Raw genomic sequence first — 23,966 nt, 5'->3', positions numbered from 1 at the left:
CAGAAAGATGTGAGCTATATTTAACGATAATGCTTTGCAAATGGCTTTTCGACAGATTCCTTGGAGGGTCTTGCATAATTACAGACCCCGAAACGCCCGCATGCAAGTTATGATGGAATTTTATAAGCACAGCAAAATCCCACTAAGTAGTTTATAGGGTGAATGTACCGCGTGTTAGGCGAAACAGAAAAGAAAAGTTTGAAGTTTAGAGTCAACTCAAAGAAACGCTCAAAAGCTCTCATGTGGCCGCTGGTCAGGCATGAATGACATGTGTCCTTATTTCCAATGAAAAAACTCAAAGGCTGCAATGAATCAATGAATTCTTCTAAAACTAAGAAGTTTTTTCACTTGAATAAAAAACAGGGCGTACTGTATTCATTGCCTTTAAAGTAACATCACTGAACCTAAACATATGGAGCCTGATAAAAACACAAATTTTTAAAAGAAAAATTGAGACAGCACTTATAAAGGCAGAAGAAATCTTTATATAGAAAAAAATAGAAATAAAAACGAGATATTTTAGGTCAATCCCACACTGTAAAAAAATCGAATAATCAAAAAACGCGCCTTTATGTTTTAAATACAATCAACTTGGCTTTACAAGTAATTTCAGCTTTTGTTACACATCACATCAAAATAAGTTAAGCAAATACGTTTTTTAAGTTACATCAACTCAATGTCAAGTTATATCATCTCACCACCATAAACGTAAAATAGTAAGTTCAAATGATTTGTAAAGCAAAGTTGGTTATAAAATTTAACGCAGCAATTCGTTTTTACAGTGTAGTTTGGATCAGAAGTTGTTGGTTGTATAAATTTTAGGTTGAAAATATATTGATTTTATAAAGCATTATGTTTTTGCACATTTTTCTAAAATATCATACAGTCCTCACTTGAGTTCGCATACAACATCTTCCATTCAACCTATTGTAAATGTAGTTTTACATGAAGAGCACCGATGCACCATGCAAGCTATGAAGCATTTGATGGGTAGAAATTCATGATCTTGAGAGTTTTTTAGTGTTTATGATTTATGAAGTGTTCTGGAAAAATGACTAATCGTTTTGCTAGACAACACCTTTATTCATCGGCTGGTGTCGTGTAGAGCCTTTTGAAGCTGCGATGAAACTGAAATTTGGACCTTAACCAACAGCCCCCCGATTAAGTGCATTCTATGGATAAGAACCCTGGAACGCTTTCCTCATACGCCTCGATTTGTTTTCGACAGAAGGAATAAACACACGGACGGCTTGTATGACACGTAGTTCATTTTAAAGTGAACTACTCCTTTAAGAAAATGCTGTTCCCAAAAAGCACAACAGCACATCTGATGCAGTTACAATTTCCTCAAATTTTGGTCGAACACAGCATCATCACTTTTACTAACAACACGTTTTTTCTTGATGTCCTTGCGACACAGAGCATGCACTCAAGTGGGTAACATTTCCAAATATTCTTCTACATAATCAATCGCAGCCTCGAGGGCCGAAGCCTTATGACACAGGATTTGCCTAATATCTGGCGGCCTACTTTCACCTGGACACTGCAATCAATTCTGAATAATGAGCTGAGAGTGTGTGCCACCGGTAGCCCCAAACTAAGAGCTTTAAGTTCACTTAGTTAACAAAGGGTCATGAAATTCTCTAACCTACAAGCTGCAATGCAAAATGAGCCGACCCATGTGTCAAGCTTCAGGGCTCAACTCTTAAAAAAACAGTATTGAAAACATGAAAATGATGAAAAACACACAATAAATGGTATTCTAGAGTACATGGTAGTGCCACAGTACCATCAGATTTGTGTCCCCATGAGAGTCCATGTACCTTTGATATAGTCGCCTGTAAAACCCATCGATGGTAAAAGCCGCACCTGTAGGTCTGTGATTGTTGGAAGATCACAGAGGTTCATAATAGACATGATAAGTGGGTGTTTAGACTGGATGGAGTGCTGTCTGGGCCCGGGGCCTCTGAGAAACAGGACGCACAAATACTCCGCCATTACGGGCCGAGACCAACTCTTCTAGCCGGGCACACACAAATAATAGCGGACGAACAAGGTTGTGCGAAAGGTCATTTCAGGACAGCACACACAACTCCTAAACAGACAGCAAGCCGCAACAAGATGTTATTTGACATTTCTGTATCTATTATCCCTTTTGACCTGTGCCGAGACATTGGGGAGCTGTTACATAAGGGTCAGACCTCAGGGCACGGTTTCCATTTTCTTTCTCTCCCACAGTGGACTCTTGTGATCTGTAAGCATCCCGTGCTTTTGTCTCAACGTCACACAGCGTCATCTCTCCTTTTTGAATCCCCAAGGGTCTCAAATGAAATGGAAAGACAAATCCGCAGAGCACACCCAGCCCACAAGCTACGTTTCCCGTACGTTGCGATTTTGTTGCAAGAGAAGGCGAGGATGTAATCTGACACGTAGATGAAGGTTTGGGACGGATGTGAAAGATCGGAGGGGAGTCCAGATTGCAGTTGGATAGCTTGGAGAGGACAATCTCCTATAAAGTGTGCGAGGAGGAGAGAGAGAGCGAGAAAGAGCGGAAAATGACTCGCCTGCTACGACCCCAATTACCGCCGAGGAGATCAAAGCGCTCGCTGCCACTGTGATATTTAAATGATGAGTCTTGCTTTTCATACCTGAGCCTCTCTCTCTCTCGTTGGCGGTGCTTTTGTGCCGTGTTTGAAAGCAGTGTACCACCGCTGCTCGTGCCTAACACAGAAAATTAATGAAATAAAGTGCTATGCACTTCTTTATTGCCGTGTTCTTCAAACTTTTTTTTTTTTTTTGAAGAAACAGTCCACCCAAAAATAAAAATTCTGTCATCATTCACTCACCCTCATGTCGATGACTTTCTCTGTTCTGTTGAACACAACCGGTGGATATTTCAAAGATTAGGATATTTATTTATTACAGTATATTATCAAGGCTGCTCTTTTCTATATGATAAATGTGAATGTATGTATGTGTGTATGAATGGGACTAAGTCTCACAATCTGCTGTTAGTTTCTTAGCATGTAAGTGAATATTCATCCTTCACGTCACACAAAAGAGAGAAAGTCATGAAAATTTTGAGTTACCCATATCAAGGTTATTTTAGTTTACTAAAATTAAAACTTTGAAAACGTCTCTGTTCATTGAAATCAAATAAAATATTGACCTAAAATTATGGGGAAAAACTTAACTAAAGGAAAAATTGAAATGTTGCCTCAAAAATAAATTGAAATAAGTTTAAAGCACTAAAATTATAATAATAAACAAAAACTGAAATAAAACTAAAATAGAAATTAATTAATATTAAATAGCAACATAAAAAAAAAAAAAAATAATTATAAAATGACAAAAGCATATACCAAAATTGCTAAAACTTTAACTAAAATTAACATAAAAACTAAAGATCTAAAAATAAAAGCTAATTAAAAAACTAAATAAAACTAAAATGAAAACTATAATAACTCTGACCCATATGAGTGAGTAAATGACTATTATGTTATCATGTGTTTTATTGTGTTAGTTAGCTGTTTTTTTTGTTATTATGGCTTAAATCAAAACATGATTGATATTAATTGGAATGCACAATAAAAAAAACATGATTTTTGAAAAAAATAAAAAACGGAGTTATCTCAGTTTGGAACCAAACTCTTCAAATAGACTTCCATGACATTTACCTATGCTAACAAATCACGAATGCCAAAGCATTTACCCGTCTCTTTGGCAAAAAAAACCCCTTCCCCGTTGCATTCCTGAACCAGGTGTGAACATAAAATGCAATTAAATCAATGCTGGAACGACACAGAAAGAGCATGAGAGAAGAAACAAACATCTAACGCTGTGTGGGGGACCTGCTATTGAATTTCAGATGTTGAAGAGCACGATGTGATATAAATATTGATGAATCAGATGGCTACCTGAGAGACAGAATAGCTATCTGTTGTTATCCGAATCCCATTGCTGCCTTTGTTAACGGTCCACGTCGCCATAGCAACAAGCAATTAAATGGCAGCATCCATTTAAACATCAGAGACGAGTTGAGATTCATGCTGCCAAACAATAGAGAGGGAAAAAGCAGACTGTGTGCGATTGCTAGGGGGATCGAGAAGAAAGAAACATTCGACGTGAGCGAGAGAAGTTGTGAGGCACTGAACGAGGGAATGAACTTAAGTACCTCTATATCTTACAATACAACAGCACTTAAAATCTAGTTTACTAAATTATACATGCAATTCAGCTGCAAGTGTGTCCGCTCACTTTTCACAGAAGAGTTTTTCCTGTTTGTTTCCTCTACAGATTTTTAAAAACATTCCTCAATGAAAAAGTTTTAGCTTTGAACCAAACCAACCTTGATGAAGTATAAAAAGTAAAACAAAAGACAGAATTAAACTCTCCTGCACAAGAGAAAATATTACAAATGTTGCCTTAGCAATAAAGTGAATTGAGTTGAGGCGCTAACAATATTAACTGGAAATAAATAAAAACGCACCTAAAACTGAAATAAAAATAAATAAAATCCTACGTAAAACTAAATTGCTACAAAAATAAAGGTATTTCAAAATATGAATAAAATCACAAGACAACTAAATGTAATTGCTGCTGAATTCCGAGTTGGTTTTTCTCTGGTGGATCACACTGAATTGTTGATCTGGTTCACCCATCATCGCGAAAACATTTGGAAGAAACATGGACAGATGACTGGCTTACATCCCTGGCATCATTCATTCAGAAATCCTGCAACATTTGGAACATCTACAGAGAGATTTCATAACGCGACTTTAGAGAACCAAATGCCGCATTGAGCCGAAGAGCCTTCAGGGTCCGTTTCAGCAAAGCTCTACAGTTATAATCCTATTGCTAGCCATTTCTATATGAAAAAAACAAATACGAGAGCCTGTGAATATGCTACCGCTAAGCCACGTTTATTGGCCTGAAACATCAAATATGGCTGGATGGAATCTGTTGATTCACCTTCACAAATCGCTGCGTTAATGATGATACTTCGGTTTTGCCAAATAAAGACAGAAGAGGCTGAAGCGTTAGTCGTATTATATATGGAGAGGAGGGGGACGAGAGAGCCTTTGATCACCCAGCGAGGCCTTCTGTTGCTTTCAAGGCTGTCATTGACATAAAGGAGCATTAGCCATCCTTTGTGCACCTCGAAAAGGTTTAAAAGGAAGAGAAAAGAGGCATATAAAAGAGCAGAAAACAAACGAAGGTGTGAGAGAAAGAGATTCGGGTGATGTGTCATGTATTCCCTTCATTTATACAGAGAGTTAAGTGTTTTATCATTCACTGCCCACAGATCCATTCATTCCTGTCAGTTATGCAACAGTTGGCATGTTTTCACAAATATAGGGCCTGAAATGAAGCTAAAGGTAATGTTGTCAGCATTTACTCAGCCCTCATGTCATTCCAAACCTGTATGGCTTTCTTTCTTCTGCAGGACACAAAAGAAGATATTTTGAAGAATGTCGGTAACCATACAACATTGGCCCCCATTGAGGTCCACCGTATGGACACAAAACCACTGAGGCATTTCTCAAAGTATCTTCTTTTGTGTCCCACAGCTAAAAGAGTCATACAGGCTTTGACATGATCAGTCTCAGTAGGTTGTTCTAAATATTATACTGTTATATGTTTATATTAGGGCTGTCAAAAGATTAATCGCGATTAATCGCATCCAGAATAAAAGTTTGTGTTTACATAATATTTATCTGTTTACTGTGCATAATAATTTTGTATTTATTAACACATACACATCCATGCATATATTTAAGAAAAATCTAAATATTAATAAACATTTATATATAATTTCAATTATTGGTAAATATAAATAAATACATGTAAATATTTCCTAAATATGTATACTTGTGTATGTGTTTGTATTTATAAATACAAAATTAATATGCACAGTACATAGACATATGTTATGTAAACACAAACTTTTATTCTGGATGCGATTAATCGCGATTAATCTTTTGACAGCCCTAGTTTATATTAATATCTGTTGTGTTTTCTATTAATTCTGTTATATTTTCTAATTAAGTTAGGCTTTCCTTACACCCTGTTACCAAATATTAGTACCTTAAGACCATTTAAACTTTGTGATACTTTGTTTGGAAACATTCACACAACTTGCCTGTAAATAGATTTTGTATTTAAGACTATGCATGTTTCATATGTTTATTGCTTATTTAAGAAATCTAAAAGCTTTCACAATAAAATGACATGTGATATCCTTAAAACAGTAAAAGGACACTAATTTGTACCCCAAAAAGTGTACATTTTGAGTGAATTGAATTGACGTCCATTATAATGGCCTTGTTCACTTTCCATACAGATTTGCATCTTTAGAAATCAACACACACATTTTCCAAAACAGCTCACTCATTACCACAACACAGTTCTCTAAATGGGATTAAAAAGAAGTCACTTCAGACCCAAATTAACAATATACATCATTCCAAACACGTCGCCTCCCACAAAGGTGCTAAAAATCGGGTTCAAATCAGATCTCACGTTTTATTTTGCTGTTCAGTATAAATTAGGCCATTAAAGATCATCCTGCTTTTCACGAGGTGCCTGTATGATGAAACATGAGCATATGTTACGGCATTTGCCCTTTTCAGTCCACTTACGGCTTTAATGATTTTAAAGCCTCACGTCTTTCCCCCAGTTAGAAACTAGCGACCGTGCGTCGTGACAGCTGGAGCTACCCTCGCGGTCCGAGTTGGTGCAGGTGGTCATCTGTACCTTTCATCATATCGCTGTTAGCCCGAGCGGAGAGATACAGCGTCTCTGTGATGTTGCAGGTCAGTTTGTGTGCCGGCCCGGATCAGACGAGATGGGCTTTGATGTTCGGCAGGGGCCTGAGTCACTCGAGCGATTCAGATCCAATTTCTGACCCCGTCTTCCCGCACGCTCGGGGGTCAGGGCTCAGTTCTTTCTAATACCCCCGGCCTGTCACAAGGGAGGGATTCTGATCCCTGCACAAACTCGGGACAACAGCAAATGCCAGGTAATATTAAATCCGTCACCCCACGCTTTCGGGCTCTGTATTACCCCAGGCACACCAGAAGGAATTCAAATGGCGTATCAGGCGTCAGCTACAGGGTCCCAAGCCCATTCATTCGTGTTATGCTCGATCAGGGTCATAACAGGGATGCACAAAACAGCTGCCGCGATCATTTCGGATAGGATAAGGACTGCCGTGGGTAACCGACGTCCAGATGTGGCATTTCCCCACACTCGCCCCTAAACGACCGAGATAAAGATTTCACTTCTGCGGTCTGGAGAGGATGACATGACCGTAAATGAGAACGGATGAGCCCGGCAGGCAATTCTCATTCAGCGACAGGCTCGGCCCAATAATGAGGTGGATCTCAATTACGCCAACACGCCGCTGTGAAATGGACCGGGGATCCCACCCCGATGCCTCCGGAGGCCCCTCAAGCCCCTTCGTCCAAATTGAACTGATGGAGCAGAAAAGCCATTTGGATTTTCGTTCTCACCTCCGGTTTGCCGGTGATAATGCCAGGCGGCGGTGGGCATCTACCGCACGCTCGCTGAGGGGGTCAGGCGGGTCCTATCGGACGTGCCGTAGGGGCGTAATTGGATTTGTGCCGACAGTCTGTTGACACAAGCATTATTAATTGGGGTGGCCGGATTGACACGTACATAGATAGGCGCATCATAAATGCATGAAACTAGTCTGTGCGATAATTGCGATCGTTCTGGTGGCCGCGGTTGGCTTGATTAATGATCGCTTCCGTCGTCAACATATGCTAACGCTGACCTGGCGGTTCTTGAGTTAGCAGGGTAATCAGAGAAGAGGTGGGACGTCGACAGCTCTTTCACACTCAAGAGCTTGTCGAGACCCTTCACACAATGCTTACAAGCTAATGAATGGCACGGTTAACGCTGAAGTTTTATAAGAGACCAATGCGATGGACAAACGGGCACAGCATGACTACTAAAATACATCTTTAAGGATTTGTGCGTAATTCTAAAATTGACAACTATGGAACCAGGTAAAAACCAGGTGATTGTGGTTTTGCTCAACAGGTGTGATGCCAAACAACCTGGGACTTCACAGCCTGCAACCTAGTCCAGTGGCACCAGAAAACCCGGCCCAGTCTCCTACCCAACTTCACTACCGGAACAAAGTTCAGCATCGCCGCTTCTCCATGGAGGTGAGAGACCGTTCATCTTTCTTATACTCCATAAAAAACTAAAGCGATTAAATTCCTACAAAGAGAAACATTCTCGGGGAAAAAACCTATGATGAAAATCTTTTTTAATTAATTTTTGATGTAATAGGCTAAGTCTTTTTTTAAAGCTACTAATGCTTTTCTTAAGTATTAAACCCTAAAGAACCCCCTTCGAGATTTGTAATTAATTTTAAAGATTTTAATTAATTTCTTGGTGTGTTCAAATTGTGGGACATTGTTACAGACAATATGGGCATAGTTTGCTTCATTACAGGCGAATTCAGCTGAAAGAAAGAGACATTTACAAAAGTGTACAAACACACAGTACGATGGTCATTTAAAGGGATAGTTCACTTTAGAATGAAAATTATGTCATGAATTGCTCACCCTCGAGTCAGTTCACAACCATAAGACCTTCATTCATCTTTAGAACACAAATTAAGATTCAGTTTTGACGAGATCCGAGAGCTTTCTGGCTCTCCCATAGACTTGCAGAGAGCGCAAAAAAGTTTGTAAAGACATGAATAAAATAGTCCAGGTGACTACAGTGGTTCAACCTTCATTTTATGAAGCAACAAAAATATGCTTTGTGCACAATAAAACAAATAACTTTATTCCACAAATTCCTCTCTTCTTCTAGAAAAGCGTTTCTCACTGGTGGGGAAAAGAGACATGATGAGTGGGACGCAACAAACGGCAGCAAATTTGGTCATTTTTGTGCCCAAGTTTTTGTGATTTCGTCCGACGATGTCTCGTGTATAAACCAGAATTTTAGCAACAATTAAATTGACTGCTGTATTCAACGCGAGGTATTATTGGTTCGCATTCAGTCACTATTTTATACTCGTTTTATGTCTGACAACAGAACAGAAACTATGTGAGAATGGTTTAATTGGGCATTCAGTTGTATTAAAATACAGTATAATGCGACAGATCAGAAAGCAGAAGCCTGTTTCATTCAAAGTGATAATATAAATGCACTGTTTCTCTATTTGAAAGTTTTTATGCTTTTATTTGATGTTAATTTTAACATTTAAACTTAAAGACTAGTTTATTACCATTTTGTTGGGGCGATGGGGAACAGGTGGGGCTCGGAATCTTTCCCTACCTCCAACGTGGGGAATGGCAGAAAAAGTTTGAGAAACAAAGTTGTTATTTTTGTTTTACAATGTATACACTGTGCGATGGTCATTTATTGGAAATAGTTTGGCCTTATTTGACCACACAATCCAACAATGTCGAAAACATGTAATACTTGTACCTTTAGTTTTTCACTGGGGCATTAACCTAAAGCTACAGTACAACTGCCGTACGTCTTAACATTTGACAGAAATCTGTACCCTATTCTCTCGTAAAGGGCAAATTTTACACATCCTGTGATGTTAAAGAGGCCATAACACAGACAGTTTCTGCATATCTCGTGTTAATCTTGAGTACTTACAGAACTCAAATATCAGAGTCTTTAGTTTGATCACATTTATAAAAGACAGATACAGCTGTACGGCTATTTCCGAAAACATACGACGCATGCGGGGGGGGGAACTAAAGCATGTGCGCACCCATTGCCAACACAACACAGACATATGACCCGGGCTGTGTCTGAACCGCTCCCTATCTCCTATATAGTGCACTGTATCGTGTTTCTGCCATTTTGTAGTGATGTCCAAATGAATGTTATAGACAGTGGTGTTTTATTTTATATATATTAAATAATTGTATTAAATGTTAAAGTAAATAAACGTGGCAAACAGTTGTTTTGTTCTCTTTATTAAAACTAATACAAAAACGTGACAAATAAGATGAAAATGAACTTTTTTACATTGAACATTTTATTAAGCAATCCATGATGCCACACAGGTGTAAGATAACCGTAAAGACGTGTTTCTGCATAGATATGGCTTTAATGCTAAAACCGATATACACAAAGCTACAAAACCCTCATTCTAATGTCATACAGTATGCTCCTTAAAGGGACAGTTCGGCTAAACATAAAAATCCATGCATTTTGAAGAACGCTGGTAACTAAACAACATCAGACCTCACTGACTACCACTGTATGAACACATTTTCACAAAATATCTTTTGTGTTCCACAGAAGAAAGAGTCATTTACAAGTTTTAAACGACAGGAGGGTACACTTTTATTTTTGTGTGAACTATCCCTTTAAAGCTCTAACCTTGACTAAAACGCTCAGTTACTCGTGGCCACACAATATTCACAGCAACATAAATTCCTTTGTTTCCATCGATCTCCACATGGAGCTCTTACAAAAACCTCAGACGGAGACCTTCGCGGTCACCTTTACAGAACAACAGGAGTCGGTACCAAAGCTGCTTGATATTCTGAACTGTATTCTTGATAAAGTCCTTGCCAGAGGTGTTAATGCCTTGTTATCAAATGCTTTGTTTGTTATAATCTCTTTATGTTTGAAGGTGAAACCAAATTCTGACTCAGTCCTAAAGCGTTGCCAGGTCTGTTGGTCTGTTACTGCTGGAACATACACTCTAATCAAAAACACCCTCATATATTGAACAAATGTTACATTTCACCCGCTACAAAGGCAAGTTGAATATAAACCATGCCAACTGGATTCCCGCGTGACAGCGGCCGATTCATCCCAACCCCCACAAGGCCATCGCTTTGATCATCTCCGCGTCTCCTTTTTCACCGTAATCATCCATGCGATTCTATACCGGGCGTACGAGAGAAAAGCCGCCGTCAGATTCGCGAGCCAGAACGATGACGTCCATCATTAAATGGAGTGGAAGTATCACCTGTAAGTTAGTCCAGAGACTCCACATTCTGAATGTTCTCCGCCTCGGCTGTCAGCCTCCGTATTCAGCGGCCATGAATCTAGAGGTGGAAAATTGAAAAGAAGGCTCTCTCCCATTTCCAAACCCAACGAGTTCCTTCTGCCGCCGCGAACCCTTATTTTATCCCCACGGGCCTGACGGGAGAGGACTTTTTATTGAGAATCGCTAGCTAGTTTTATTGCACGGCCGTACAAACTAACCCAAGAAAAGGGAACGCTCTGGTTTTTCCCATCAGATGAGAGATTCCTCCACCATGCTGCTCTACCACAGCAATGAATCGAGTTATGACCTAACTCTATTAAAGCTTCTAGGATGCGAGAAGATTGTAATTTATATTTTAGCATTTTAGTATGTAGTTCCATACTACCGTGGATTTCCACGCGTCTATTAAGAGTAAAAGTTGAGAAAATGACAGATTCTTCACATCGTCTTGCCGAGTTTTTTACGGTGAGACTAGTCGGTTCTGCCTTAAGGCGTAGTGTTGTGTTCAGCGATGGAGAAAGCTGTCAAATTCACCTTGACATTCTGTGTTTTTATACTGTGTGTGTGCTGGCGGCACGTTATTAGCTGACAGCTCTTTGATGTTGCGCATGTGTGTGCAGGATGTGACTACGAGGATGTCTCTGCCCATGGATATTCGTCTCCCACCAGAATTTCTGAAGAAGTTACAGATGGAAAGTCCTCCACCCTGCAAACCTCTAAGCCGCATGTCCAGGAGAGCATCGCTGGTTAGTGAACACGTTTCTAAACGCAGACACACACACACATACATGTTTCCAAAATGAAAAAGCAACAATTGAAGGAATCAAAAACGATAATAGACGGCTGAGGACTAGATTTCAGCACAATTGGAACGCCTGTCATTCATAAAAATCTCTAAAACCTATCCATCATGTGTCTTCATTTGGGAAACGTTTTTTGATTACGCTCTTGGGTTCACTTAACACTTTTTTCTTCCAAATACACAAATTTAATTTTGAATTTCCAAAAAGTTGGCTTGCACAACATTGGTAAGAAACTGTTCCACGAAACCAAACAACACTGGATGTTGATGTTGTCACTTGTTGCGGTCTCAAAGGGACAGTTCACCCAAAAATAAGTGTTCTTTCAATATTTACTCGCCTTATTGTCTTCTTCAGAACACAAAAAGATATTTTGGAGAATGAACAACATTGACTTCCATTTTATGGACACGAAACCACTGAGACATTTCTCAAAATATCTTCTTTTGTGCTCCACAGAAGAAAGAGTCATGTACGGTTTTTAAATGGCAGAATGAATAAGGACGAAAGACAGAATTAATCATTTTGGGTGAACTTCCCTTTAAGACGGATGCGTTCTCTATTTAGAGCAATCCCACAATGCACTGCGACATGATACAGTAAATCCTGCTTATGGAGGAGACAAACGCTTTGACTTTTCTAACTTTTTCTACCAACTGTTTATGAATCTCGTTCACAAAGTATCTCAAACACATTTCTCAATAGTCACACACATTTTTTAGCATTAAAGACCCGATCGCATGCTGTGCTATTCTTTCCAGTCGGATATCGGCTTTGGAAAACTGGAGACCTACGTGAAGCTTGGCAAACTCGGAGAGGTAAGATTGCTTTCTCTTCCCTGGTTTAAAATAAAGCGAAGGTATTAGGCTGTAGGCTCTCTCGAAATTAAAGACAAAAAGCCATCGAAATCAACAATCAGATCTGTTCATTACTGCGTGATTCCCCGCAGGCTCGAGAGACTTGTTGAATGTGGATTCTGATTGAATGGGCTTTTTCGTGGCGTGAAGACCCATCCCTCTATTATACGCTCGAAGCCGCGCGACGGAGAGCCCGTCAATTTTCCATTAAGTGCAACAAAGCATTGCAAATCGTGAGAAATAATGTACTACACGCAACCCCGAGCGAAACCTGGTATTGGAAAAATACTGTTCGGCGACTGCAGTGAATCAAAAAATATTAACGGGCCATTCAGACATAACGCGTCTTTGCGTCTAAAAACGCGAGACGCAGCGCGGATGTTTTTTTAAAAAGCGCAGCCTAGAACGCGAGGGTCTCGAGACGCGGGTGTGCGCCTCCTCCGCCATGTTGCCGTCAAATAAAACAGTTATCGTGCCAACTTGCTACTGTAAACAGAAGCTAGCAACGCTTGCCCCGCCTCCAAATTCTTCTGATTGGTTCACTGCTTTTGGAACTGACACTGACGAGCAGCGCTGCATGTAAAAGTTGAATTTCTTTACTTGACACGGCGTCTTAAAAACGCGGCGCTTCAAAAGACGCGAGACGCGAGCGTAATCACGCACGTCCGTCAAACGCGTGTTTACATAGAAAAACAATGGGAAAGTAGCGCATTGGAATGGAAAAATGCGTTCTGTCTGAATGGCCCCTTGGTGTCGAGTTTATATTTTTGTATCAACAGTTTTGAACATTAACATAAATAAATACAATGAATGTGTCACAATAAGATTTTTTTATATTTACCCTAATCTCGGCAAGAAAAGTCCAGAACCGAGTCAAAAGTTTCTTAATTGTTTATTCCACACCACTTCTGTTTCCCAAAACCTTGACATTCGCGTTCTGTCTGTCATTCAGGGCACATACGCCACGGTATTCAAAGGTCGCAGCAAGCTCACGGAAAATCTGGTGGCCCTGAAAGAAATTCGTCTGGAGCACGACGAGGGAGCCCCGTGCACGGCCATTCGGGAAGGTAACGGACATGGCGCTTGAATTACTTATGATTTTGAGCTCCCCGGTTGTTCAAAAGGCAGATTGTCACGAAGAGTACACATTCTAAACTAGCGAGCCACGGGCATCTTCTTCAACATGCCTGAATCACTCCATCTAAATGAGATGAGGTACGTGAGCGGGGTTGTTAATGAAAGATGCCGGCATGACGCAATGCTGCCACCCGGTGGCCGCTGAATGACTTTCAGGGCACACGATGCACTGCTTTCCGGAAAATGTCATTGGAGGTAAAGGGGTGGGCAAACGACAGCATTGTGGGAAATGCACGCTATACAAATACATGTGAATTGAAGTAAATATAAAAATGATAATAAATAGATTTAAATAATGAAATGCATTCTAAACATTGTGTTGATAATATGAACCATGCACGAGTATTTGGAATTTCACAAACATTTCTTATGTATAATTCGTTTATTCTGAAAATTAAAAGCACTTCACCATAGCAGTCATATCAATAAACTTCATTTCAGTTCCATTATCTTTCTACATCCTGGTAGTTTGGACGCACCGAATTATGATGATCACAACCTTTAAAGACTTTCTTAAATGTGTGTTAAACACAAATTTTCAAACTGTGGCTATATATGAAGTTCTTTGCAGAATGGACTAAAAGTTGAAAATGTAAAAGAAACCGCCAATGCGTGTCCAGCATATGAAAAGTCCTTTAATACATATTTAAAAAGCATTTTAAAATGTCTTACAGACATTTTTGTGACTACATAATTCTCCCATTGTTGTGTTATTTCATAGTTTCAATGACTTTACAACTTTTTTAGAATATGAGAAACGGTAATAATAAAGAATAGAAAGTGTGTCCAAACATTTGACTATAATGCACCACAAAGTCAGAATTTAAACTCCATCACCAATTTCTTTCTGAATGGCGCACAAGCCTGCTGGCAGTAAATGTTGCGATTCGGCATTGTCAAACCGGGCGGCAGATTTACTGTCGGGCTCTTCTTGTGTTGCAACAGTGTCACTCCTGAAGAACTTGAAACACGCCAACATCGTAACGCTGCATGACATCATCCACACAAACAGATGCCTCACTCTGGTCTTTGAGTATTTGGTAAGTCAAAGGTCTTCTCTAAATTCTATGAAAGCACAAACAGAAGGCTAATGTACATTCCAAGATGCATTGAATTATGGGGTGTGGCGGTTTTTGACATATTTACCTCTCCTGCTAAAACAGTCAAACGTTTGAATTATGTAAGTGACCTTCAAAATGTGACCGGACCGGCATGGTGACGTGATGTCATTGTAACTTCCTGTCTTTGTAGGACAGTGACTTGAAACAGTACCTCGACAACTGTGGAAACCTAATGAGCATGAACAATGTGAAGGTAACAGCCCTGACACCCTGAAATTGAGCAAATAGTTATTGAGAAAACATGAAAAACGGTGTCTCTTTACCTTAACCCAATTTACAATGGTAAACTCATAATACAGATATATCAAGTGAGCTGTTGGGCACAGTTTCGCTGGAAATGTCAGCACGAAAAGTATGTAAAGTGACCTGCAATTGAATGTTTTAAGAGAGACGTGAGGCTTTATAAATTAAGCTTTAGTCCAAAACTTTACCTAAGCAGCCTAAGTGACTGATTTAAAACACAATTCTGTGTAACCTACTCCATACAAAATGCCACACTACTTAATTTAACATTATTAACAAGGCTAAAAAAGTCTATTATAAAAGAAAATAAAAGTAGTTTTAACACATTTTACCTTTATTTTTAAGTATATGTATAACAGTACTTTTCACTGAACATTTTGATTAACCTATTCCTTCAACATCCCTCTTTTCTGTCCTTTTAGATCTTTATGTTCCAGCTTCTTCGTGGCTTATCGTATTGTCATAAGAGGAAGATTCTCCATCGGGACCTGAAGCCTCAGAATTTGCTTATTAATGACAAGGGAGAATTAAAACTAGCAGACTTTGGTGAGTCCCGAGCGATGCAAACGTTCACTGAAGCGTTTAAATCAGTGTATGTCTAGCTTGTGTTCCTTACATTACCCAGCAGCGACATCCCATGCTGTTTCAGATCGCCCCTCAGATTCGGTGTTACCCGGCAACATTCTTTCATCGACTTAACCATGCGTCTTATCTTGCTTGTTAAGGTTTGGCCAGAGCGAAATCGGTCCCTACAAAAACCTACTCGAACGAGGTTGTGACCTTGTGGTATCGACCTCCTGATGTTCTGCTGGGTTCGACAGAGTACTCCACACCGCTAGACATGTGGTAAGATGTCATCTCCTAAAACACCGATTAAAACAATGAACGCCGTACAAACTGCTATGGGTTTGAGTACGAGCTTTGAAAAAATAATACAAGTTTTTAATTGCTTATATTTTGGATTGGGGATTGAAAGAAAGCCTTAATCCTCAATATTAAACGTCTGCGTGGAACGCCCACACTTTGCGCTGCAGAGAGGATTAATACCTCAAATCGTGTGACTAGTTCTCAAATTGACAAAAAACAAACGACGAAGTGAACAAAACCATAACTAACAATCTAACAACACGGCAACCACCACAGCATAATAATGATGAGGCAAAACTCAGTTTATCTCAAACAAAAGCATAACGGAAGCATCATTTTTCTCGACATCAGATATTTATATAATAAAGTCAGTTTTTGGAGTTTATCTGTAAGCTATACATCATCCATAACAATTCTGCAGTTATATAACTTGATGTTGATTTGATTTATTCAGTCGCTTTTGGCTCTCACGGCACGCAAATACATTCGATATCAATCAAATTCGATTTTTTCATTGTCTCAAGTCCAAAGCACAAAATGAATTGCTTGATCTAACCTTTCGTTGCTGCAAAAAGGCCCATTTATAAACTTTATGAAATAATACATCGAACTGGCTTTTGATCATTTTAAAGGGCTCTTGATTGTCGACCGGTCCTCCGGAAGAAACGTTGGGCTTGAAAATTGAATTCTGTCTTTCCTGACACAACCTTTCAACGTCACGCGAGTCCTGACACACTGTCCTCAGGCAACTCTGGACGGCAGACATGAGCTCGCACATAAACGCTTTCTTCAAGTTAAGCTGTCCTGTTCAATAAAAACGCTGTTGTGTTTAATCCGCAGGATTAGTCCAGTGAGTTAATCAATCGCGTGTGACAGCAGCAGTATGTGTCTTTCCATATCTCCACCTCGCAGACGTCGCCGCATTCCCCTCCAGACGTCAAAATGTTCTGAAAAACCCATCTTATCTGAAGCATCTATGACAGTCCTCATCTGATATATTCTTCATTCATTTGGAGATTTGATATATAAAATAACAGGATTAAAATGACTAATGCAGTAATGAAATGATGGATGTGTTTTTATGAATTAGGGGCGTGGGCTGTATCCTGTATGAAATGGCGACAGGACGTCCCATGTTTCCCGGATCAACGGTCAAGGAGGAACTACACCTGATATTTCGACTCATGGGTACTTTTTACGTTTGTGGTTTGACGGTTTCAAAAATGTACTGGATAAAAGAAACAGTTCAAAAAATAATCTTCATGATTTTCTTTCTGGCATGTCAGACAGAAGAAATGTAAGTATGCAGAAAGTTACAGATGAACGATGTCAAACTCTAAAGCTGACAAAAAGATGATCAACTCCATAGAAACTCATTATTCAACTCATTGAACTTAAAACTGGTGCCATCACTGACTTCAAACATCACATTGACATTGTAGAAGATTGACGGCCTTTTGTCATTCAGTCCCCATGAACTGTCATTGTATGGAAAAAACAAAAACATTGTGCCCCGCATCTTCTTTTGTGTTCCATGAAAGAAAGAAAATCATATATGGAACCACATGAAGGTCAGTTAAACAAAGAAAAAGATCACACAGGTTTGAAACAACATGAAGGTCAGTTCACTAAAAAAATGTTTATTTTCAAACCAGTGTTAGGTCAAAAAGAGACGTATATTTGACCCAACAATGGGTAAAAAAGCTCCAGCATACTGTAGGTTAATTTACAACCCAACAGCTTTTTAGAGTGTATATCATGATGACATTTATATTTTTGAGTGAACAATGTCATTTTAAAGACATACGCAACCTTTGATTTCTTTGTAACCAGGCACCCCAACAGAGGAGACCTGGCCTGGTATTACAACCAATGAAGAATACAAATCATACCTGTTTCCTCAGTATCGAGCTCAAGCGCTCATTAATCATGCGCCCAGGTACCTGAGAAACACAAAACACTGACCAGCACACAATGGAACAAACTCTTGGTTCCTTTTACATAAAACATAGAGAAGAATATGTATGGAGTTGACTTTGTGTGCTATGAATTGTGAGTATGCTGTCAAGCTAATGTTTGTGGTTTCTTGTTTTAGACTGGACACAGAAGGCATAGACCTTCTAACAGCTCTACTGCTGGTGAGTACAAACGTCGGAGACAAAATGAAGTAATGGATAGACACCTATAGACGGTTTCAAAGCAACAACTTAAACAAACCTAAAAACGTAACTTCCGGTACACATCGGCAAAAAATAGAATCGCTGTAGATTATTTCTGATAAGCAAAAGAAATCGCACGTAAATGACATTAGCTAGCAAGTTCAAAGTATGTCTAGACAGTATTATTTGGGGTTACGAGTAGAAGAACCGTTACTTGGCTAAACGTAGGCCTAGTCCACATGTACACGGGGTTTTTTATAAACAGAGTTTTTCCTTCTTCGTTTAAAAAAAACCCGCGTCCACACGAAAACGTAAAGCCGTGTTGGCCAATCAGAAGCCTGGAATCTGACGTCAAACAACGGAGATAGCGGCACGCATTCCAACGTCATACGCCAAATCTCCATCTACACGACAACACTGAAACCACTGAACGTCTTCACCGGAGTTTTCAAAAAACTGCGTTTGCGTGTGGACGAACGGCCAAACCGCATAGAAAAAGCTGCGGTTTTGAAAATACCCGTGTTCGTGTGGACAGGGCCTTAAATGCGACAAAGTTACAAGACCCTTTCAACAAATCGTTTATTTAATATAACTATCACACAAAACAATATTAATATAAATGACATAAAAGATAAATAGCGTAAAAGCGTACGTCCAATGAAACCATCCATAAACATATCCACTTTCACAGTAAGATTCTCTTCAAATTGTTGCTTTACACTTTACAATACATCCACTACAGCCTATAGCCGCTATAACTTTTCTGGCGTAGCCAGTGAAAATTGCGTAGCCATGCTATTAAAAGCCATCCTCATGTCAACCCGATATAAGAAAAGACAAAATGTTACAATCTTGGGGGGTTTACCAGTCTGTGTCAGAGGTCAGAAACAAAACCTCTACAGTCTGAAAATCATCCAAAAGCCCGGTAATACCAAGACAGCAATTAACAGAAAAACGTCCTGCGGTTGAAAGAGGTCATCAGAGGACGACATACGGCCAGGGCTGGAAATGAAGGGGAATGTGGGGTGTCTGGGGAGGGAATTTCAACGGCTTTCCACTTCAAACTGGTGAGATTTTTGGGGTGGAAATGAAAAGGAATCTCATGTTTTATCCAGAGCGTGCAGTACGAACGCAATCCGAGTCCTGCGCAATAAATTTCAACATTTCTGTCAGTGGGACAGATATTAACAAAAACAGTGCAGTGCAGTAATGTTACTGTTTAGTTTCAATACCTGAGAAGAACTTCTTATCATCTCATTCCTTGCTTGGATTCACCTTAACACGTGTTACATCGTTGTTGTTTTTTGTAGTCAACCAGAACATTCTGCACTCTACAAAAAAACATCTTCAACCTGCGGACAAATATATTGTTAAAAGTTTCCTCCAACATAAAGTTGTAACCATTGACATTAGATAGCACACAATGAAACATAAACCATTTTATTGGCATTAACTAACACTAACAAAGAATAATAAATGCTTAAAAACTACATTGCTGATTGTTAGCTCATGTCAGCTAATGCATTTACTAATGTTAACAAATACAACCGTAATGTAAAGTGTTACCAAAACATCATATGAAAGTCTGTAATGTTTTAGTAAACTTTTGACAAACTTTACCTGACAATCACTTTCTACGGTTAACATTTCTTTAATATCGATAAATGTCATCCAAATATACGTTCGAAAGCGGTATTCAGATTTCTATTTTTATACAAAAACTAAAAGGAAAACTGCATTGGTTATCAGGCACTTAAAATAACTGTATAAAAATAAAACACTTTACAATGAATCAATAAATCAACATTATTTAATGCCCAACGAACACACAATGAACAATTGCTCATTGTTAGTTTATGTCAGCTAGTGCCTTAATGTTAATAAACGAGACCTCACTGCAAAGTGTCTGTTTTTTATAACAATAGTGGTCAATCTTGAGGATAAAGGCACACTTTCATCTGTCAGAGATCTAATAAACGCACACGCACACACACACAGTGACCGGAGGCTTGTGTGGTGCAGTTTAATACTATGGAACAGACTCCGTCTTGGCTCCCAGAAATCCCCAGCGGGAGAAAAGCTCTTGTTAGGAGTTTCGCTGGCGAGCTGGAGTGAACTCGGAAGCTAATTATAGTGTCGACTTCCCTCTCCGCCTGCTCTCCTCCAGGTCCAATTAGTTTGATACAGGCAGTGGTGTCAGGAGCAGAGCATTATAGCGTTATCACAACACAGGTAAACAAACGTGGGCTGACACCTCGACACCTCACTCAGCTAGAGAGACGAATGAGGACCTTTCAGAGAACTATTGTGTAGATCATGCTGGGTGACATGATCAACTGGACCAACGGAGGCTAAAGATTCTTTAATCACTGCGGTGTGACTGTTAAGACCCCTTCACACAGAGGACGATAATTATAAAGATAATGTATTAAAGCCCTTTCTAAATTTAGGAGAATAGCAGTATCCGTACCACAACTAGAGGACAACGCAGAGGAACATTACTGCTGTGATGACTTTCAGAGGGATTGATTTCTAACCCCATCAAGATTCATTATCGATATTGTGTTAAAGGGATAATTTAAAAATGAAAATTCTGTCATGAATTACTCACTCTTACTGCCTATTACTGTCTTATTTTTGGTTGAACACAGAGAAAGATATTTGGACAGATGCTTGTAACCTAATAGGTCTTGGTCACCATTGACTCCCATAGTAGGAAAAATGACAACGGTACTCGATAGCGCCCCAGAACTGTTTGCTGTCCTATATTCTTCAAAACATCTTCTTTTGTGTTCAATTATAAAGTATTTTCTACTACTATGGGAGTCAATGGGGTCCAAGATCTGTATGGTTATAAGCATTCTTCCAAATTTCTTTCTCTGTGTTCATCAGAACAAAGACATATATACAGATTCGGAACAACTCGGAGGTGAGTAAATGATGACAGAATTTTATCTTTGGGTGAAATATCCGTTTATTTTTACAAACATGATACAATCGTAAAGAATTTAGCACTTTTCATTCAGCCAAAGTGATACAAACTCTCTCTACACTACACTATTTTGAGTGTTATTCATTGACCATAAAAGAGAATAAACTAAATATAAGATTCATGTGACCCATAGTATTGTTTCCTTTTTTTTAATTGAGTGATAATGGTTCTCAAAATGGTTCATTAACCTACATTTACAAACACAAAAAAATGTATTTATTTATATTTAACGCCATATTAGCAGTAGCACTAAAGGCTATTCATGGTAAAGTCACACATGGTATCATAACTTTACACCCCAAAAACGTCACAATTTTACAACGATCCCCAAAATATGTAAAACGTTTAAAAATTACGAATACAAAATGACAATACAATAAGACATACTATGAGACAATAAGCTTACTTACCATATTAATATACATTTAAAGAAAATACATCTGTACCACGTGTAAAATTCAAAAGGTTTTTATGGGGTATAATTATCTTTTAGCAATAATTATATTTACATTGAGATACAAAAGGTTTGGCGCGTAAGAATGAATTATCTGTGTGCAGAGAGAAAAGCGCGTCTCTCTCTCTCTGCGCGTTCTGATGGCGCGCACGCAGCGTGAGTGCGCGCTGACCTGTCAGTATGATAAAAGACTGTAGCGCGCTGCGGAGCACGCGATTCGTTAATCGTGACAGCGCCCTTAATGAGTCCGAAGCGCGCACCTGTTTCTCATCAAACCCCGCTGACTGATCGCGCTGTCACACTCGCGCAATTCACCCCGCTCGCATGAAACGCCGCCAAACTTCACTGGAGACGATTTTATAACTTTGGGTGAGATGACAGGAGTGATGGCTGCTTCATTATTAAAAACCATTTCATAGCTCAGGGATCAACAAGTCAAAGGAGTGATGCGCAAATCAAGTCGTTAGTAAAGAGCACGAACAGCAGGAAATCTTCAGTATGCGAACCATGCTTTACGCATGCGCACTAGGTATCCATTCAAACGTAAAAACGGGTTCAGATTCTACGATTTTGGGCTGTCCCAGACGAAAGATGACAACCGTGGCAATTTCTGTGGTCGTGGCTCCTAAACGCTGGTCCTACGTCGTAAAGTGAGAGAGCCTGACGGACGGCCGTTGTCAGCATCTTGCGATCAAAGACAGCCTGCGATCATTTTCTGGCAGTGTCAAATCAGTGTCTTGATCGTAGGACCTATCGTAACGCCATGGAGGCGAATAAATAAATAAATAATAATAATATTGCTCTCTTCCGCTGCCTCCTCTTCTTTATTTCCAGCAGGCATGAAAAGCACAACTGCCAAAGTGTGATTCATGTTGATGCGTTTGTTTACAATTTGCGCACGCTGGTGATGTTTTCTAACTTGCACCGTAGCCTAAAGGCTTGTCCACACCGGGACGATAATTGCGTGCGTTTATTTAACGCCTCGTGACTAAACAAAGTGTGATACCCCTTTTCCACCAGAATGAACCGGGTGCTGGTTCGGAGCTAGTTCCACTGGTGAACCTGCTAAGAATTGGTTTGCTTTTCCACGGGTTAGAGAGCCACAAGGGAGCGAGGTCATACGTCACTGACTACGTCTCATCTTTCCCAGCAACGTTAGCGCCCAACTTAAAACACCATCAACAATGGCGGACGTTGCGTTGCTTGTGATGTTCATGGCTTTGCGAGCGTACATCTGCAGAGGACCAGAGTGCAAGAAAACAGTTCGTTTCTTCCTCAGACCAGTGTTGCTTTTGTTTTGCGTCCATCGTGAATTGAATTGAATTTCAAAAATGGCGGTCAGTGGTCACGGTCAGGGGCGTCGCACCCCGGTGAGAGGGTTCAACACCCGCACTTTTTCTGCAGTTCTTCCGCAGTTTTGCACAACCGCCTTACAGCAGTCGCTCCTCAGTTTCTCTGGCCGCTCTGTGCCTGCGCTCGCTGCGGCTGCCTCCTCTCCCCTCCCTCTCAAACATGACACCGGCTTTGAGTGTGACCGGCTGATGATTGGCTGTTTTGCCTTAAGTCCCGCGTCTCTAGTTGTGTTAGATTTATCGGTCAGCTTGTGCTGAGGAGGCGGGAACTTATGGTTAAGGTTATTTACATCTCCCTTTTCCAGGTACTTTGAATGAGTGTTTATGCTTTCAAGGTTTTTAAATAAGCTTGATATGTGTTTGGGAAGATGTTCTGTTTATGTTTTGTTGACATGTCGAGTGTTTTCTGTATTTCGTTTTTTAGACTAATGCTAATTGCTAATTGGGATATTGTTCAGCAGCTAGCTAAATTCAGTTATGTATGTGGCATGCAATGTATAAAGTAACTGTGATGAAGAAGGCAGGGAATTGACGAGGAGGAGGGACAAATTGTCATTGTTAAGCAGTGTATTTATGGGTTTATTGCCAGTGCAATTGATTTTGATATTTTGAGCAATGTTTGTTGATTAGCTAAATACTTTTGTGGATACTTACCTGTTGTGTTTGATTGTAACGTTACCTGTTGAGGAGAAAAAAGTGAGAAATGATGTCATTGTTTGCATACCTGTTGAAGAACTATGAAAGAAAAGTGTATATTATTTTAATGATTAAAAACAGTAAATTGTTACATTATTTATACCACCAGAGAAAAAGCTTTGTGTGGGCATTTTTTTTATATATCCCGCAAGTAAGCAAAATTTAGCAGTCACAGTCCTGTCAGACCCATGTCACTATGAAGCTTACCACCAAGTTCTAGTATCACTCATTTAAATGGGAAGCTTTTTATATCTTGTATGTTATACCTTTTGTACCCTTC

The 23,966-nt window shown here is 39.6% G+C and overlaps 1 protein-coding gene across 1 annotated transcript in view; it reads left to right on the top strand.

The window, feature by feature from the left end:
• The window catches only part of cdk18 (cyclin dependent kinase 18), a 49,394-nt gene that overhangs the window by 21,808 nt on the left and 3,620 nt on the right, over positions 1 to 23,966 (top strand). Inside the window, exons 3-13 of the mRNA XM_057362042.1 lie at positions 8,068 to 8,195; positions 11,629 to 11,754; positions 12,570 to 12,626; positions 13,618 to 13,732; positions 14,748 to 14,842; positions 15,054 to 15,116; positions 15,589 to 15,712; positions 15,892 to 16,012; positions 17,124 to 17,221; positions 17,867 to 17,972; positions 18,129 to 18,171. Coding sequence (XP_057218025.1) covers positions 8,068 to 8,195; positions 11,629 to 11,754; positions 12,570 to 12,626; positions 13,618 to 13,732; positions 14,748 to 14,842; positions 15,054 to 15,116; positions 15,589 to 15,712; positions 15,892 to 16,012; positions 17,124 to 17,221; positions 17,867 to 17,972; positions 18,129 to 18,171 — 1,076 coding nt within the window. The remainder of the gene's footprint in view (positions 1 to 8,067; positions 8,196 to 11,628; positions 11,755 to 12,569; positions 12,627 to 13,617; positions 13,733 to 14,747; positions 14,843 to 15,053; positions 15,117 to 15,588; positions 15,713 to 15,891; positions 16,013 to 17,123; positions 17,222 to 17,866; positions 17,973 to 18,128; positions 18,172 to 23,966) is intronic.

This window comes from Triplophysa rosa, linkage group LG20 (genome assembly GCF_024868665.1).
Source record: "Triplophysa rosa linkage group LG20, Trosa_1v2, whole genome shotgun sequence".
Taxonomy (NCBI): Eukaryota; Metazoa; Chordata; class Actinopteri; order Cypriniformes; family Nemacheilidae; genus Triplophysa; species Triplophysa rosa.
The sequence above is the reverse complement of the archived record's forward strand: the minus strand, read 5'-3'. Positions and strand labels throughout refer to the sequence as shown.